At 41.1% G+C, this 18,277-nt stretch overlaps 1 protein-coding gene across 2 annotated transcripts in view; it reads left to right on the top strand.

The window, feature by feature from the left end:
• PHLPP2 (PH domain and leucine rich repeat protein phosphatase 2) overlaps positions 1–18,277 on the top strand; it is a 30,609-nt gene that overhangs the window by 1,753 nt on the left and 10,579 nt on the right. Inside the window, exons 3-12 of one of the 2 annotated variants that reach the window (XM_079316130.1) lie at positions 2,974–3,107; positions 7,116–7,306; positions 7,728–7,853; positions 8,907–9,061; positions 13,079–13,186; positions 14,140–14,370; positions 15,094–15,296; positions 15,792–15,852; positions 16,384–16,479; positions 17,762–17,917. In XM_079316130.1, the coding sequence (XP_079172256.1) occupies positions 2,974–3,107; positions 7,116–7,306; positions 7,728–7,853; positions 8,907–9,061; positions 13,079–13,186; positions 14,140–14,370; positions 15,094–15,296; positions 15,792–15,852; positions 16,384–16,479; positions 17,762–17,917 (1,461 nt within the window). Of the gene's footprint in view, positions 1–2,973; positions 3,108–7,115; positions 7,307–7,727; positions 7,854–8,906; positions 9,062–13,039; positions 13,187–14,139; positions 14,371–15,093; positions 15,297–15,791; positions 15,853–16,383; positions 16,480–17,761; positions 17,918–18,277 lie in introns of both variants that reach the window. The other variant, XM_079316129.1, reaches the window with a different exon arrangement.

Genomic DNA, 18,277 nt, shown 5'->3' with positions numbered 1-18,277 from the left:
GCACAGGTCATGAAAAACCTTAGGTAAAGCTTATAAATGTGTTCAAGAGATACATTTTGACTTTATTTAGCTTTTGAAGTGGCTTTTGCATTTGAATTCTTTTCAATCTCTCTTTTCTCAGGCTAGCTAGGTGTACCCATCTTTGATTTGTGGCATATTTTGCTGGATTAGCAAACTGGATCTGCTGCCAGTCTTTTGGAAGCAAGTACTGAGCTGTAAATTTTTACTTCCCACTCTTTTTGCTTCTTGGTATGTCTAGGACTTGGTCAAGATTCGTCATAAATTTTGTGAAGAGTTCTTGGTTCTGATGTGTCTGTTCCTTACAATTCTCAGAGTGTATTTGTCACAGAAGAGATCCTTGAATTGCTTCCCCTGGTGTTGTTCTGGGTGGGGAAGTGGGAGTTAGAGCAGTGCTGCTGTAACACCTGTGTTAGCATGAAGCAGGCCTGGATGGTATCTACTCACTTGTCCATGGAAGGTGCCAAAGCACTCAAAATTATCCTCGTGCCCTATTGAGATAATTCCTTCCTTGAACAAACTCTACCAATTAATTTAATAACATGTTCACAATACAGATTACTTTGTTAAATATCTGATCACATCTTACCATCTCACAGACAGCTTCTGAGTTCTTTACCCTTTTAATATCACCCAGTGAGTTTCTTTCCAGAGTATGCAGATGTTGGTTTGGCACTTGACTTGGAAGACTGAAAACTGTATGAAAGAATAGCAATGTATTCAGTCTAAATATTCAGCAATGTCCTTGTGATCATTCTGTTCTCTTTTCAATTCTGTGAATTCAAGTCAGTTTCCTTCTTCTGATCTGGAAGTCCTGTCTGTGAAGTGAGAGTTGCAATGTGTCTGCTTGAAATACCTGAGATCATTTTATTTCTTGAGATGTGTCTTGGTGACTCCAAAGGAAGCCTGGATGACTAGGTGCTTGTAAGTGGTTTATGTTTTATGAAATCAGTCCTCCCTTAGTTATTTCATTACATTTGTAAAGCTGTCAGTAATAGTGGAAATACTCTGATATAATAATTAAAAACCATCAGAAATGTTGTTATTCTTGAGAAGAGGCAAGAAGAAGCAGAAAGATTTGGTACATACAGCAATGAAATGTTTCCCATTAAGATAGCAGTATAAGTGATGTACACAAGTCAACAAAGTTTGGTGGAAAACAGGTACTACCTAGCAAACTCGATCTTGATGCTTAGAAGTTTAAATCTTGGTTGCCAAAGGTCTTAGACATTCATTGTAGTGAGATATTGGACTGGGATCTGAGCAACCTGTTCCAAGATGTCCCTGTCCATGATGAGATGGTTGGAGTAGATGACCTTTAAAGGCCCTTCCTGCCCAAGATGCTGGAGGTTCTGTGTTCTGATGTTATGGGGAGAAAAATAATGCACCAACCAGTAAAAGTCAGTGGCTAATATCTTAAAAATTGAAAACTGTTATTTGGTGTAAGCATCTTGTTTTGGGTGAGGAGCTGTTTGAAGGAAGAAATGTAAACTTGCATTGTTCAGTTTGCTCTGTTAATAACCTGTGGCTAAAAGGTAAGAACTCAGGAGGGCATGGATGGGAAGTAGTACTGAGAAACCAGTGCAGCAGATGCCCTAGATGGTTTAGTATTCAATATTCCCTGGAAAACATTGCTTCTCAGTATCACTAGGAATATTTATGTAAAAGACAAGTGTACTAACTACTGCAAGGGAGAAGAAGGAGGCTATAAGTTACCAAAAAATGCAGGTCAGGAGGACTTGTGCATTGGAAGGCTGTAAGTTGAGAGCAGGATGGATCCAAGAACAGAAAATTGTTTGAGTTGAAGCAATGTGTATGTGTAGTTTTGTGTAGTCAGTGCATGAATACAGGGGACAGTCATGTTAGTGCTTACAGAGTAGGGATAAACTAAAAAAATTTTGGTGGTAAAAATACTTTTGAATCAAAGTAGACCCACTCTACTGCAAGAATAATTTTAAAAGCACCTTGTGCCTTATCTTGAAGAGGAAGTTTGAAATGTTTAGTGACGTGGTTTATAAACTCTTGTTTAAGGAAGAGGTAACAGTTGAGGTCTAGTGACTGTAATCTGAAGCTAGGCACTTTTAGATTAAAAATGGGGATTTTTAATGATGTATAATGAGTAGATCATTGGAACGATGTATTTTAACTCCTACCTAGCATTTTCAGTGCTTAATCTTTTACACTATTTTTCCCCTAAAATAAAACTTGTAATTTAGCAAGAAACTCTTTATGTTTTTATGAAGAAAATCACAATTCAGGGTCTCTGGAGAAAGTGAGAAGAGAGGATCAGAAAACATCTTTTCTGGTCTGAATATACTAAATCCAGTGTTTCACAAGAACATCCTCTTATTGCTATTTATTCAAGCTAGTCACTGAATCCTTCCTGTGTTCTACCATAGGTCTAAAATGTCCTTTTAAATGTACTGGTTGAGTTAACTTGCCAAAGCATAAGAATCTAATTACTGATGTGAGCTGAAGAGAGTAGGAAATTGTCTTTTTTCTTTTTTTTTTTTTTTTTTTTTTTTTTTAAAGTAAATCTTCATGAGGATTCTTCAAATGCTTTGCTCCAAGCTGCATTTGGAAGAAAAATTTAAGAGTTCTTTTATATTTTTGAGACATTATACATAGGGTTTTTTAATTACCTGGCACCTGCTTTTTTGTGCGGTATCTCTGGTTTTGTGTCTTGTCATGGATTCCTCCTTAAATCAAGAATAGAAATACTTACCATGAATTGTGTGGCTTATGGCAATTGCTATTTCTCTGTGTTTCTGCAATGTAATTCACAAGTGCTGCAGTTCTTAAGTGCTAATTGTCAAGCAGGGAGCAGAGACCCAGGAGTCCGTGCCTGCCAGACCTTTTCAGAGGAGCAGAACATGGTGTGTCATGCTTTGGCTGTACTGAGACTTGTTTAATCTTTTTTGCATTCTCAAACTTCTTTCTTGCATGTTTTGACAGGAGGCTGGAGCCCACAGAAAAACCCCTTCAGATTGTGTATGACTACTTGGCTGGGTTAGGTTTTGATGATCCTCTCAGAATGCAGGAAGAGGCAGCAAACTCAGATCTCAGCTGTATGATTCGCTTTTACAGTGGTAAGAAATTGTGTGTGTGCGCTGTCACTGTTCCTGCAGCTGTAACTGTGAGCTGGAGCTCAGCTAAAGCCTGAGTCATCAGCCTGTTGGCTTTATAGAGGGCTACATCAAGCACCTGCAGTACTAGTAAGCTTTTCTTAAAATAAAACATTTTCAATATTTATATTAAAAAAATCATAGTTTTCTTTATCCTGTCTATGACTTGAGAAAAGACAGGTCCACAGGAAGGCAGAAGAGTACTCTCTTGTCTTTAGCTCCAAATGTTGCAACTGATGACTTAGACCTCACACTGGGATCAGAAACATATGGCAGTTCCATTTAGATGTGCATGAAGATTGTATTTACAAAAAAATTGTGGATATGGGCGAGGAAGCTCCTAGTCAAATACCTCCACAGCCTTTAAGATGAGTGAAGAGTGAAGGTGCCAGCTGGTTAATAATAATGCAGGCTGCCATCAGAAGCTTGGGGCACTGGATTGCAGAAGCGAGACTTGGGAGTGTGGGCTGTTGAATTGATTTGGGCAGGATGCAGCATACACAAGGAGCCACAGATAACAGGCATAGGCCTGTGGGCCTATGTTGATAGCAGTCAGAAAGGGAATTCATTGATAAGGAAATTATTTCTTTACTTCTAAGTACTTCACCTGTTTTTGGCTTTTCAGAAAAAAAAAATCAAAGTGCTTTTTATGGAAAATTGCTCTTGTGGATCTGAGCAGCCAAGCTAATCTGCCAGCCATCTTTTAGTTATTCAGTGTCAAAAAAAAAGCATTTATAATTAGCTCCTTCACCCTGCTATCTGAGACGAACCCCTTCTGTATGAGAGCTGTGTGTAAGAATGGGCAAAACAGTGTATATAATGTATATACCATATGTATACAAACATATATATATATATGTGCAAAACATGGAGCATAACAGATGGAAAGAAGTGTGACATGTAGTCTGAATTTATGGGGCAAGGAAGAGGGAGTCAGAAGTTACTTCAGCTGGAAGGAATAGAGGCATCAAGGATAGAGGTATGGAGAACTTTTGAGGAAAGAATGAAAGCTTGGGTATGTTAAGCAGGAGCTGCTGAGGGTTCATGAACTGCGATTCAACTTCATGGAACCAAGTGGATAGAAAATGTAATTGGGTAGTTTCAGTCAGCATGGGTAGCTGGTCTGCTTAGAAGAAGGCTATGAAAGAAGGAGTGTAAGGGTTGAAGAGTGTTCAGGAGACCTGTTTTAAGGAAGTACAAGCAAATGCTGACAAAGTGATTATCAAAGGTAGGGGAGGAGTTAGAGGGAATGACATGGAGGATGATACAATAGTTTTGCAAAGCCTGCGGCTGAGAACATAAGGGAGGAAATGGATTTTACCCAGAGAAACTTTAATTAGAATAATGGCATCACAGACTGGTTTGGGTTGAAAGGAACCTTAAAGATCATCTAGTTCCCCCCTCCTGTCACGGGCAAGGACACCTTCCACAAGGTTGGACCAGGTTTCTCCAAGCCCCACCCAGCCTGGCCTTGGACACTTCAGAGATTGGGCTTCTCTGTGCCAGGGCCTCCCCACCCTCCCCATAAAACATTTCTACCTTATGTCCAGTGTAAATTTGCCCTCTTTCAGTTGAGAAACATGGCCCATTGTTTTGCCACTATAGGCCTTTGTAAAATGTCTCTCTTTGCCTTTCTTTCAAGCTGCTTTTATCTATGGAGAAGCTGCATGAAGGCCCTCCCAGAGCCTTCTCTTCTGCAGGCTGAGCAGCCCCAGCCCTCAGGCTGGCTCCACAGGAGAGGTGTTCCAGCACCTGACTGTTCCCACGGTGCCCTTGATGCACTCTAGGATAGGTGTCATGGCTTTGGAGCAGAGAGGAGAGCTGCAGGATTGGTCTAGCTGTGTAGTAATGCTTGGAGCATTACTGTGGCATAATAACTGTGGCAGTTAGTAGTGGGATACCATTTTTAGTCCCATAATAATGTTTTCTTACAAGTGTGGGCCTAGTCTTTCAGCTTAGTGAAATCAAAGCAATTTTTTCTGTGGATTCTTACAGTTTCTAACCAGTAAAGGACATCTTATATCAAACTTCATACTGTGAAGTGAAACTGTTGTTGTAAATAAGCAAGTAAATGTTTGAGCTGAATTCAGCCAGACATGGACATCAAGACAATGCTTTAGATTTGGCAAGCTGAAGATCCTGCTGTCTAACTGAGAAACAATATTACAACTTGAGTTTAACTGCTCCTGAAAAATGTTTGGAGTATGGTTTTCCTCTTCTCGCTTGTTGAATACAGTGTGACCTTCTTACTCCACATAGCATCAGTTTGAACATCCAGCCCAAGCCCCAGTAGGGTGCCAGGAGCAGCTGGACCTCAGTGCCCATCAGCTCTGAAGCAGCTCAGACCCCTTCACATGCTACCAGTCTCTCTTTTAGTTAGAGTACTGTGTACAAATCCTCTGTAACCCTGACTCCAGAAGCAGAATGGTTGACCTTGAGTGTGTGCAGTATGGCAGCAGTTGGCAGCAGTCTGACTCCAGCCCAGTCTGAGTGGTCGTGGCCTGTCCCAGGGCTGGAGTTGCTCCTCCCTACACAAGAACCGCACTCATGGGGCCCAGCAAGAGGAAACCACACTGGTTTCAACGTCCCAGAGATACTAAAAATTGCCAATTGTTGTTGTAATTAACGTGGAGGAGAAAAGGAGGGTGTGGGAAGTGTCCACTCCCTAGGTGGGGTCTCTGAGGGGAAAAGGCAAATGGTGTCAATACTGATATTTTCCACTAAATGGCACCAGAGCACAGAGGTAAGGGCCATGCTGAGCACACAGACCAGATTACAAAATACACCTAACCTTAACCCAGCGTTTACAGCAGATAAGGTGTTACATAATGCAACCTTGAGAACAAGTGCAACAAAATCAAGCAAACAAATCAACATTGTGGCCAGACACTGTTAAACCAATACAAGAAATGCATATAGCAAATTTGTTTTAACACACTCTGGTCAGATCTGTCTCTGCCCTTTGTGCACCAGGTCTGGCACCTAAAAAGTCTGTTGTGGTTTAACCCCAGCCACCGAATAAGCCACCAATAATCTACTCACTCACACACTGCTTCCCCCATGGAATGGGAAGGAGAATGGGAAAAAGGTGATACCTGTGGACTGAAAACAGTTTAATAATTGAAATAAAGTAAAATAATAATAATTGGAATGAAAAGGGAAATAACGAAGATAAATAAAAGAAAAGTGATGCACCATACACTGCTCATCACATTGGTGCCCTTCCTCTAGCAATGCTCAGCCCTCCTGGCCCAGTTCCTTTAGTTTGTATACTAGGCATGATGTTCTGTGGTGTGGAATATCCCCTTTGCTAGTTTGGATCAGCTGATCTAACCATGCTCCCTTGCAGTTTCTTGGGCACCTGCTTGCTGCAGAGAATGGGACACTGTAAGGTTCTTGACTTGGGTAAGTGCTGCTGAGCGCCTACCAAAACAGCAGTTTTTTTAAATGTGATTTTTAAAATTGTTCTCACACTGAAGGCAAAACACAGCCTTGTACCATCTGCCAGGAAGAGAATGAATTCTATCTCAGGCAAAACCAGAACAGTCATCTTCAGGGAGAGAACTTCCTTTGTAGCTGATATTCCAGGCGTTCCTTGAAGCCACTTACTTAATGGTTTCAGTGAGTTTAGATGACTCAATGAGAGTTTAAAATTGCTTTTCTGTTGCATTTGAATAAAGGATATTTGGCAAGCATCTGGTTTGCTAAAGTCTGTAACTACCTGTGGATTAAAAACACTGCATGGCAACCATTCTGACATTGTTCTGGGAGGCACAAATGGTTCTGCTCAGCTGCCATTCATGCGCTGACTGAAGATATTGCTTGTCCTCTGCATGGGACTTTTTATTCAAGTGCAGTTTGTCTGCTTGTTTTTTACAATAACTGTTTTTGCATGTTAAATCTGTGATTTGTACTCACAGACGAGAGTGAAGAGCATATGGACAGTAAATGCTAATGCCCCCTTTTCTTCAGAAAAGCCGAGCCAGGTGGAGCAGTTGGATCGCGTGCTGCTCTCCGGAGTCTATAGTGTACGCAAAGGAAAGACCCAGCTGCACAAGTGGGCAGAGCGCTCAGTCACTCTCTGTGGAACGTGCCTCATTGTGTCCTCGGTCAAGGACAGCCATGCAGGGAAGATGCACATCTTGCCTCTTATTGGAGGGAAGGTAAGGCTTTGTTTTGGTTAGCTCCCTGTAGCCTGGGAAGGAAGAAATGGTAGTGATGGGAATTGCCCACAAGAGATTAACGTAGGCTTTTTTAAACAGATTACTGCCTTAATGTGCCCAACCCCTTTCTACTTGCTTTGCTTGAGTGGTGCTGTGAAGGCTAATAAAGCAGAGAGACACTAGTTCAGCTTCCACAGCAGTAGCCAATGTTGCGCATGGACGTTCTGGAAACCATTACTTCCTGTATCTATTTCAGCCAAAAGAGGTTAAGCAGGATTTACTTGTGTGTTTTTCTCCAGTGACTTTGCAGGTGTATTTTCAGCAAAATGCAATGTTACTGGTGGTCAGAAGTAGCTCCCCTAGACTCGGGGTCGGCAGTAGTTGCTGGTGCGTTGCACTGCTGTGGATTCTCCCTTTGCAGGTGGAGGAGCTGAAGCGCCGGCAGCACACGCTGGCGTTCACATCTGCTGGAGCTCAGGCTCAGACCTACCACATCTCCTTTGGGACGCTGGCAGAGTGCCAGCGCTGGCTCCGGCAGGCGTCCTCGGTGAGCCCTGGCAAGCGCTGCCCCGGAGGGTGCGGGGCACACACGGGAAGGGGGCTCGGAGCCGAGCTTGCTCTGCAGTCAGACATGAGCCTAGGATGCCAGAGAAAGTACCCACGACACTTTCCAGCTTTATTTCCTTTGTGCTCTGGACAACAGAGATTTTCTGTTGGCCTTCTCTTTTTCTCTACCTGTGCAGCTATGTCGAGCAGTAGTTCTGTGCTGTTTTAACCCCTGCTGCACCTATGAGACTAGCTTAATCACAGGTCCCTAAGGCAAACCACAGGGACTGGCTGACTTTACAGTGGTAGAAATCTACAGATTGCATTTGTTGCCGTACTTGAACGTACCTGAAGTGTAGACTGGACATTCACGGGGCAGCCCTGAGGTTTGAGTTACAGAGAGATCGTAGGTCAGCAAGGATATTATGAAATACAAATGAGTTTGGGGTAAAGCAGATCAAAGATGTCAAATTAAGCACCAAAGACCTCAAAACAAAACATACTTAATGAAAGGACATGAGATTTGCAGAGACTTTATGAAATGTTGCAAAGCCATAATTTATGAAGCCTTTTTATAAGAAGTTATGTTTCAAATTTTATACCCTCAACAATCTAATAAAAGAAAGAAGTAGCTAAAAGTACAAAAGAAGCAGCTATGCCAGGTGGAGGTTCTGTAAACCTCAAAGAACTGAACTGGAAAAACTGCTTCCTGTTGCTTCTTGCACCTTTGGAAGGTTGCAAGAGATTATGCTTTCTCAATAGAGTTTTGTGAAAGATCTGTTTTCCTCTGTTCCATTGGCTCTCTTAGCCCTTAGGCAGTGTGCCCAGTGCATATACAGAGCAGGGCTTTGTGTGAGTCCTGGCTGGTATCCAGCTGTGCATCCTTGTGCATCAGTGATGTAGCAAAGGGCTTGTATTTCATGGACTCTACCTGCTAGGTACCAGGGGTTCTTTCCATTTCTTGCAAATTGTTTGCTAGCTGTATTCTTTGGCCTTCCATTAGGCTTCCAGAGAAATTTGTTGCACAGCTGCAGCTTTTTCTCTGTCTTTTCAGATTGTGTCTATGCGATTTAGCGTGGTTGATCTTTCATGCTACAGCCTTGAGGAAGTACCAGAGCACCTCTTCTACAGTCAAGATATCACCTACCTCAACTTACGCCACAATTTCATGAGAACAAGTGGAGCAGGGAGTCTTGACTCTCTTTGCAGGTCTGCAAAGGATAATTTTTCTTCTACATTTGGAGTCCTTGATATGTGGATACAGGAATGAAGTATTGCCTGTTCTCTTGGGGATGGTAAAAAAGATCTTTGGGAAGCTCTAATAAGTGAGGGGATTGGAAGCAGAACTGGGCAGTACAAGCAGGAGTAAACTTTGAACAATTTATAGTATTCACGAGCTCCCTTCCAGAGATTCTGTGCTGACTCTGATTTGAGATAAGCCTTGTGGGGTGATAGGCCATTTGTATGGACAAGATGCAATAGTAATTAGGCTGCTTGATAAGCAGAGAACATCTTGGGGTATAAAATAAAGGAGCAAGGAGAAGCATAATGCTGCTATTGTGAGTAAGTGTTTGTAGGAAGAAGTTTAGGTCTGAAAAACCCTGTTTCGGCAAGTTCTTAATGTGTATTTGGAATTGGCAGAGGGCCTGTGAGACTCCACCTTTGCTTTGGAAACTTGTGATGAATCTGCTTTTAAGAGAGTAGCAGTTGTGTGATGGTATGGAAGCATGATATAGTCATCTTTGGTAAGTGAAGGAGTCTTACAAAAATATTTTTAAATTAGTTCCCCAAAATTGTAAAAATCTAGGGAGAGATTAGTCTGTCAATATGTATATCAGCCATGCTAAATATAATTCAAGGAGTTGCTCTGTGAATTTTGAAAACTGATAGGAAGCCTATAGTAATGTTATCCAGTGGCTCTGTTTGGAACACATTGTACCCTAAGGAAAATGTATTTGGAGAAACCTTGCAAAACTGCTTTTTTTGTTGTTTGTTTGTTTTGGATTATTGTTGTGGTTTTGAGGTTTGGTTGTTTTTGTCATTTTGGTTTGTTGAGGGTTTTTTTTGCAAGGTGGGGTGGGGAGAAGTGTGTTTTTGTTTTCTTTGTCTCTAGGGGTCTCTAGTGTGCTATTTATTTTTCCTTCCTATGCAGTAATGAGATGCCCAGGTATCTATAAGAGTATACAATGAAAAAAAAGTTCTCCCTTTTGGGAATTCTTTGCAGTTTCATTGAGAGCCAGAGTCTAGTCTGGTTTTCCAAACTTGTTTAAGAGTTTTCTAATGCTGAATTGTAATAGATTCTGTTACTGAAGAAACTGCTTAAAATAATTTAAGATTTTGCTTTCTACTTATCTCTTCAAATACGCTGTGTAATTTTGAAAAGTACATCAGAACTTTATTTTCTAAAATGCAGTATCCTTGGTTCATAGGATCAGCAAAAAGGCTTGAAATTTCTTTTGACCTAGCATGTAGTCAACAAGAAATCTGACATGTCAGAAACTCAACTCTTTTCCTGGCGGTGACTGTCTCTGAAATCCTCAAGCAAACAAAAGCCATAAAAGAAGCTCTCACTTCACACAATCTTGAATAAATAGGTAGCATTAGCTAGCCCATATACGGCTGCTCACTGCCTTTTGAAAAGATTTTCCATCTGAGGTTCTTAGGATGCTTCTAAGATTACAGCACCACAAGAAGACCCTTGCTCACTTGCAGTAGGTGCTCTCAGTGCCTCGGGACTGTCAGTTCCCAACAAGAGAATTTTTCACCATGATCAAATCTCTTCCTCTGAGCTATGTCCAGTCTCTAGGAGTCTAATTACTTGTAACTATAATAATGGAGAAAAATAAATAGCTAAAGGGAAAATATTAAGCAAAGGGCATTAAATAACCCTAACTGCTTTGTTGCATCTCCTAGCTTATTTTTTATGTATTGTTGTGCCTTTCTAGTATCTCCCTTGTCTGAAAAACATTGAGATCTGGTCTTCATTCATATGTGTGTGTGCACACACGTGTATACATCTGCATGTCTCTTGTCAGCATTCTAGCTAGTTGATACAGATATGTGCTGGGGTGCTTTGGTAGCAGAACAGGATGTGTTAAACTGGGAATATTTCAGGGCAGCACCAGTTTGGGCTGCTAAACAGAGGGTGGTCATCCCATGGAAGATTCACTGCTGTGTTTCCATACCTCTTTGCTGTCTCAGTATGCCCTGTGAGAGCACAAACCAAAACCTGAGGACCCACACAGATTTTGGGATCTTTATCCCCTGTAATACCTGGTTCATATACACAGTTTGAATGAGAGTTGCATTTCCATTCCACTCCACTCCTACATCATTACATGAGCTTACTGAGGAAAGAAAAAGGAACAGAAGGACAACTCAAAAGGCTTTTTTTTGTCTTCCCCACTGAGTGTGGAAGTCTGCATGAGGAATCTCAGGCCAAGATGTGTCATGTACCAGTTTCCCTTCAGCTTTTGGAAACTTTAATGCTCCTCTAGTGATTGCTTTGATATTTTTACAGAGGGGTAAATTCTAAATGTTAGTTGTGCTGTTGTATTTAATGCTGTGTCTCTCAGGGCAGCTTCTCACCACACTGTTAGTGGGAGAGAAATGCTGCTTGGTGCTAAGAACAGGTGTGGCAAAAGCCATTGCAGAGCTCCTGAGAAAAAGGTTTTATTAAAGTGTTTGCTGATTTCAAACCTTGAAATGATCTGCCCTAAATCTCTTAAGGTTGAACCAGCTAATGAGATAGCAAATCTTTAGGTTCATCCTCATTGTTTCCTTCTTTTCCAATACAGTTCTGTGTGCAGGTTTCTGATTATTGTATATTTGTTTGGTCTTTGCATTATCCTTCCTTTGAGGAAGGCTTTTACCGACATAACATCTTTTTATCTTTGGCTTTCAGTTGCAGTACAAGAGTCTGTGGCTGCAGCAAACAAAAATGCCCTTATTCATATGATGGGGTGCTCAAAGCAAACAACCCATGTCCAAGTTTCAGTTGCACTCCCTCTTTCAAAAGAACAACACTCCCCAAGATTATAAAGCAAAATAGAGAAATGTAATGCATAGTTCCTACACAGATCATTACAAGCATTTTGAATCTGAAAAAAGGTCACTATAAAGAAGAAAACAACTCCAAAACCTTTCAGTCTTATATTTCAAGACATCTCAAGCTAAAAGTAATATTCTCCCTCAAGCTAATTAGCCTTGGCTTTATTTTCTATATTAAAACATTTGCTTCAAAATAAGAGCTACTTGCCAATGCCTGTGAAAAGTTGGGTAGGTGAGGCAGATGAATAAGTGCATGTTTCCAAGAAGTAGTTCTCTGGTACATTAAATTTGCAGTTGTCTCATAGAAGTGAGATCCTAATTTCCCCACTGAATTAATTTCTGGTGGTTTCAGTTTGGGATGAAGGGGCTATTACTTGGGGAACAATATTTTTGCTTTCTGTAGAAGGAGGCAGAAACTCTTAGAGGAGAACCCTGCTGTACCAGGGTTCAGCCACACTAAGTTACTTCTATCCCTTTGGACCTAGCATGGTGATTGAAGGAGCTAGAAAGAGGTAACCATTTCTCAAGCACTTGTGGGACTGTCATGACTGTAGGGTTGTCTGCACTTGGGGCAGTTCACAGTCTGCTGAGCAAGGGGCACTGTGGTTGTGCAATCTTGTTCCAGGGCCTCTGGGTGCAGGACTTGGTCTTTCCCAGTGTGAAGCAAGCACTTTCCTAGTTTCCCCTTTTACACCTTGGCTTGGCTTTCTGTTGCATCCAGCTTGAAAAGGGGATTTCCCTGTTCTGTTTTATTCTCAGAATAGTCCCAGTGAATGTTTTCAGCTCCTCTTTTCCCAAGCTGCATAGCTGTAGACTCTTATTGTAGTTAATTCTTTTAAAGGGAATTTTTTGAACTGAGCATTTTAGTCAGCTTAATCATAGTAACAGTCACAAGGAGGAAGCTTGTCAAGTCAGGGTAGAAGGCTGTTATCAGTTCCTGGAGTATTTGCTCACTTTCAGCATGACCATCAAGAAAAATATCAATTACTTAAACCCAAATTCATGCAGAAACTCCTGTGATGAGTTAGCTGACTGTATCACCAGTGTACAAAGACTTAAGAATTCTTGGTGACTGGTTTGTGTATTTTTGCTTTTAGACATGTAGGTTTGTGAATTAACTAGTGTTCTTGCTAATAGGTTTTCTCAGTTGAAGAGTCTGAACTTGTCTCATAACAGACTGGGAGAGTTTCCTGTATCACTGTGTGAGATCTCTACTCTGACAGAGCTTAATATTTCCTGTAATGGACTTCACTACTTGCCAAGTCAGATTGGGAAACTGTTGAAGTGAGTATGTTCTTTACATCTGTGATCATAAATATCCTTGGTGCCTCAGCTGAGCACTACTGATGTGCAGGTACTGTTTCTGAAAGTGTGAATTCTAGGGCAGCTTGTTTTGCCCATGAAGGCTGAATGATGAATTTGACTCCAGCTGAAGGTCAAGAAGTAACATGTGCAATCCATTACTCACTGCTATTAAGACATCACAGCTGCTGGTGCAGAAAAGATGAGGAAACTTGATGCAGATAAAGCACTGAAGGCAATTGCTTTGTTTCTCAAATGTCTGTGTGCGTTTTTCTGCAGCTGCAGAGTTGTCTTTCTGCATTTATTATTTGAAATTAATATTTTCGGTCCTGATGCAATTTCTATTGAAGTTTTAATTTATTATAGAAAACTTTTCAGTGGCAACTTCTCAAGGGGTCTAGTGATTTTTGTCACCACTGGTATGTTTGATTTTGTTCCACAGAATTGGCTGCTTTTTCAGTTAGAGGATTTTAACATGAAATTACTTGAGTGATCTCCTTGGAAAATTTTGTCTGAAAGTGTTTGGTGGAGCCTTGTTTTATTTCCCTGGTAGCTACCCCAAATACATAAGAGCTTAAGCTTAGGTAAATTTAATTGCAAGACTGTTAATACAGACTGTTAGGATGTGTGAGTAAACTGTGCTATTTGTAGAAAACCAAGTAATTAAGTAAATATCTTTCATTTACAATATAAGTACTGATTTGTATTTTGCTTGTATTAACTAACAATCTTTGGCATAACTGGAAGTCCCAAGCTTATTACATGTGTGACAAAAGTACTTCAGTAACTTTATATGTATAATAGAATTAGCTGTTAGGTACCTTTAAAAATAACCCCACTGAGACCAGCTAACTATACAAGAAAATTCACTGAAAATACTAGATGTGATATTGACGACTCTTTGAATTATTTACTTTCTCTTTTCACTGTTGCAGTCTCCAGACCTTCTGGCTTGATGGCAATTTCCTCACATCCTTACCAGAAGAGATGGGAAACCTGCAGCAGCTCAGCTACCTTGGGCTTTCCTTCAATAACTTCTGTGAACTGCCAGCAATTTGTGAGAAACTTGTCACCATAGACAAACTAGCCCTGGCAGGGAACTTGCTAGAGACCCTGGAGCTGGCAGTGCTGAACCGGATGAGTCACATCAAAAGTGTGGATCTGAGGTAAGGGATGAAATTTGCAGGTGTCTATAAAACAATGTGTCTTTGTAACTTCTGGTACATTTTACAATAAACTAGGTTCAGTTTTTTTCACTTACCGATTATTTAGCTTTTATGGAGTTCTGTTTCTGAGGGTGTGCAGAATCTACTAGGGTGGCAAGCAAGCTTCATTGAGCAGTGCCAGATGATGAATGTGACCCAGCTCTCTGGTTTCCTCTTGTGATTTGCTGTTACCTTGAGCTTTGGTGACTCAAGGTACCAAAACCTTGATCTCTCCTTCCCTTTTTTGCCTCCCTGCCCTGGAGATATGATCCTGATTCCCCAGACTGCCAACTGCAGGTCTCTCAGAAAGAGACAAAGAGTTTTTGTGCGTGTGGCAAGACAGTGTAGTATCTAGTTCTCTGCATTTGCTTCCTGTGTCCGTGCAGAGTACATGCCCTGTTTTCTGTTTTCTAGACTGGATCTTTCTTCAGAATATCTTAAGAATTTGGAAATCATTAAAATGCATGAATGCACATGCAGCAATGTAGACAGAGGAAAGGTTTTTGTTTGTGTTCACTGCCTGAAGTTCACCATTGCTTGTCACGCGTTTCATTCACTGTGCTCACCTTTGGTGTTAGCCTTCACCAGAATTCTTCCTTTCCTCTTCTTTCTTCTCTCTTCTTACTGATGTCCAGTGTTCAGTGTCATATTTTCTGACTTTTTATCTCATTTCTGAGTGTTTAGGCTGAACAACCTGAAGAGAGCAGCAGCTGACACTCTGGAGGGGAACAAATCTGTGGCTTACATGGATTTACGAGACAATCAGATGACAGATCTGGATCTGAGCTCCTTGGTCAGCCTGGAGCAGCTGCACTGCGAGCGAAATAAGCTGAGAGAGCTGACACTGAGTGGCTTCTCCCTTCGGGCCCTGTATGCCAACAGCAACTGTATGTTTCTGTCTTCTTCACCTGCCTTTTCCCTTTAAGCCCTGGCAGCAAAGGAAAACAGTCTTTTGCCCTCTCTCATGCATTAGAAAAATACTTATGCTGATGTTATTGTGGTAAAACAGTATGTGATGGGTCCTCTGAGGTTAGCTCCTATGGATCACATATGCTTGTGTGTACATAGGCTGTGTGACAGTGTGGAGCTTGTGGTGTTATGTTCAAGGAATTCATCTAACATTGAGATCTGTTTGGCCACCCACAAATAAAAGTACAGTTCTCTCTTGTTCTGGTGCTCTACATGACAAATGAAGAAATGGGATAATGAGACATTGTAGTACCATATGGCAGATGTATGAAGTGTGATCTCTGTGGTGGGAAGTTTCAATGGAGACCTTGAGTCTCCATAAAGACTGAATCTCATTTGATAGCTAAGCTGCTTCTCTGTGCTGCTTTCTCTCTGAAGCTCTGCAATCATACTTATTTGCTTTACTTCATCAGGTCTGACAGCTGTCAATATTTATCCGGTTCCTGGCCTACTGACGTGTCTAGAACTCTCTCAGTAAGTGATAATATACAACAGAATTTAAAGCAACTATCTAGACACCTTGAGAGCAATTAAACACAATAGAACTTCAAAGCCCAGCACTAAACAATAATGAAAATGTCCCAGATCAGAAGCCCTTCTGAACCAGTATGACCTTTTCAGGTGGCTTTGCTGTTCTTCAGCTGTAGGCTATGATCAGAAAAAAAAGCCAAGTGGGGACCACTGAACTTGTGGCAGCTTATTAAAGTGACTGGGGGGGATCCGTGGATCAATACTTAGAGTGGCTGCCAGTGATCTCTGCTGTTGGTTTCATTGCCTACACCTGCCCTTGGAGCAGCATTGTGAGACCTGTAAGATAGGATCTCCTGCCAAGTCAGGAACCAGCTCAGTTTGCATTAGCCACAAGATAACATCCACATGACTAACTCAGATGCTGTTCATTTTTTCCTGTTGCTTTTGGTTTGGCTATCACTAAAATCATGGAGCATTCAGAGTTCTTTCCATATGGAGTTCTGGTTTCTAGCTTGTCCCACTTGCTTTTCTCAGCAATCAACTACAGTGTGTCCCAGACTGGGCCTGTGAAGCAAAGAAACTGGAAGTTTTGGATCTGAGCTACAACCTACTCTTGGAGCTTCCATCGAGGTCAGAAAACTTTGTAAACAGAGCTGAGCTTTCTTCTACAACGGGCTGTCTGGGAAGAGAGAAGCAGTGCTATTCCAGTTGCTTAATTCCTTGTTGTGTTGAGATATAGTCCACTTACTTTATCTATGCAGCATCAAAAATGTTCTGTATTCAAATGTTGGAAAGAACCAGTTTCTAGGTCAGCCTTTTGAATAGTAGGGGCTAGGTAATTCCATTCTGTGCTTTCAGCTGCTTCTGCAGCTATTTGCACCTGATATAGAACATGCTGCTGTGGTTTATATGTGTTATACTGTCTGTGAACACAGGTCATAGGTGAGACACTAATACTTTTTGCATCGTTCCACAGAAATTTCATCTGTTACCTTTGACAGGGAGTTATCACAAAGGGACAGTTCAGCTGATCTCAAATGTAGCTTTCACAGTACACCATCAGCCAGCTCCTTTCTCCCTATTTCCCTTTCAATTTCTGCAGAAATGCAGTGAATGAGAGACAAGAACTAATAAAATTTTTCACTTATTTATCCTAGGAAAAAGCAAAGCATAAACATATTCTCAGCCTAACAAGGGTATTTAGTGGGGGTGTGATTTGATGAATGACCCAGTGTCTAGGGTAAGTTGTACTGAAATTGAATGGAGAAGTGATTAACAAGGAAGGAATGCAGAACGTAGGTTGGAGAAGTTGAAGCAAGAGACATAGAAAGTGATCAACAATGACATTCTAGTCATTGACACAGAAAAACTATATAAATCAAAAGCAAGAAAAGGACGTAACAAGGATGTGATAATGAGAACTCAGAAGAAAATTTTAGCCAGTCCAATGGATTAAAGAGACCAAATTTTAAGTAAATTATGCAAAGAATAATTACTGCCTCAGAAATAATAGAGTAGTGCTAAGCCGCTAGTTAAAGCTCCAAATTTATGTTGGCACTGTGGAAGCACTTCTTTCTACCTACAAATGACAACAGGCATTTAAAGCCTTCCTTTGTGACTTCTTTCTTTGCCTGAGAGAATGCTAGGCACATGCACACCAACTTGCATCACAAGATACCAATCAGCAGTAGTGCAGAGGGAAATGTAGATGTGCTTCCAAGCATTCAGAGAGACTGAGTCATCTTACCCTGTGTGCTGTTCTGCTTTGTCATTGTTTACATTTTATGGATCAGTATATTTTATTTTTTCCCTACTGTAAAGTCAAATTAAGTTGATTAAATACTACATTTCCCACTCTCTGGATGTCAGGATGAATGAGCCAAGTTAAATAAAAAACCCTGTGTCTTTCTAGGATCCTCAGAAGCTTGAGTCTTCGGAAGTTGATGGTGGGGCACAACCATCTGCAGAGCCTTCCACCTCTTCTAGAACACATTCCATTGGAGGTGCTGGACCTTCAGCACAATCTGTTGACTAAACTCCCAGAGACACTGTTTGTCAAAGCTCTGAAGTGAGTATCAGTAGCAAATATCTTTTGTCTGCAGTATCCTTTGGAGTGTTGAGGTTCCTCTGAAAATGCTGTTTGAATAAGAGATAACGAGGTGTTCCCTTTATGAGGAGGTTATTCAGGTGCCATAAGGGAAGCTGTCAAGCTGATTTGTAGGATTCAGTCCATGTTACTGTGTAATTACTGGAAAAAAGAGGCTGCCTGAAGAGCTTTGTCTTTAAAAGTAGTCATAAATTCAAGTGCAAAGAAAAGAAGCCAGTCAGATTCAGGTAATTGGAGAACAACAGGAGAGACCCTTTACAAATCAACAGTCTCTCATAACTGCCTATTCACACAGGAGTTAGCCCTTCTTTAAAGAAGCCC

Source organism: Erithacus rubecula, assembly GCF_903797595.1.
Source record: "Erithacus rubecula genome assembly, chromosome: 12".
In the NCBI taxonomy this organism is placed as follows: Eukaryota; Metazoa; Chordata; class Aves; order Passeriformes; family Muscicapidae; genus Erithacus; species Erithacus rubecula.
The sequence above is the reverse complement of the archived record's forward strand: the minus strand, read 5'-3'. Positions and strand labels throughout refer to the sequence as shown.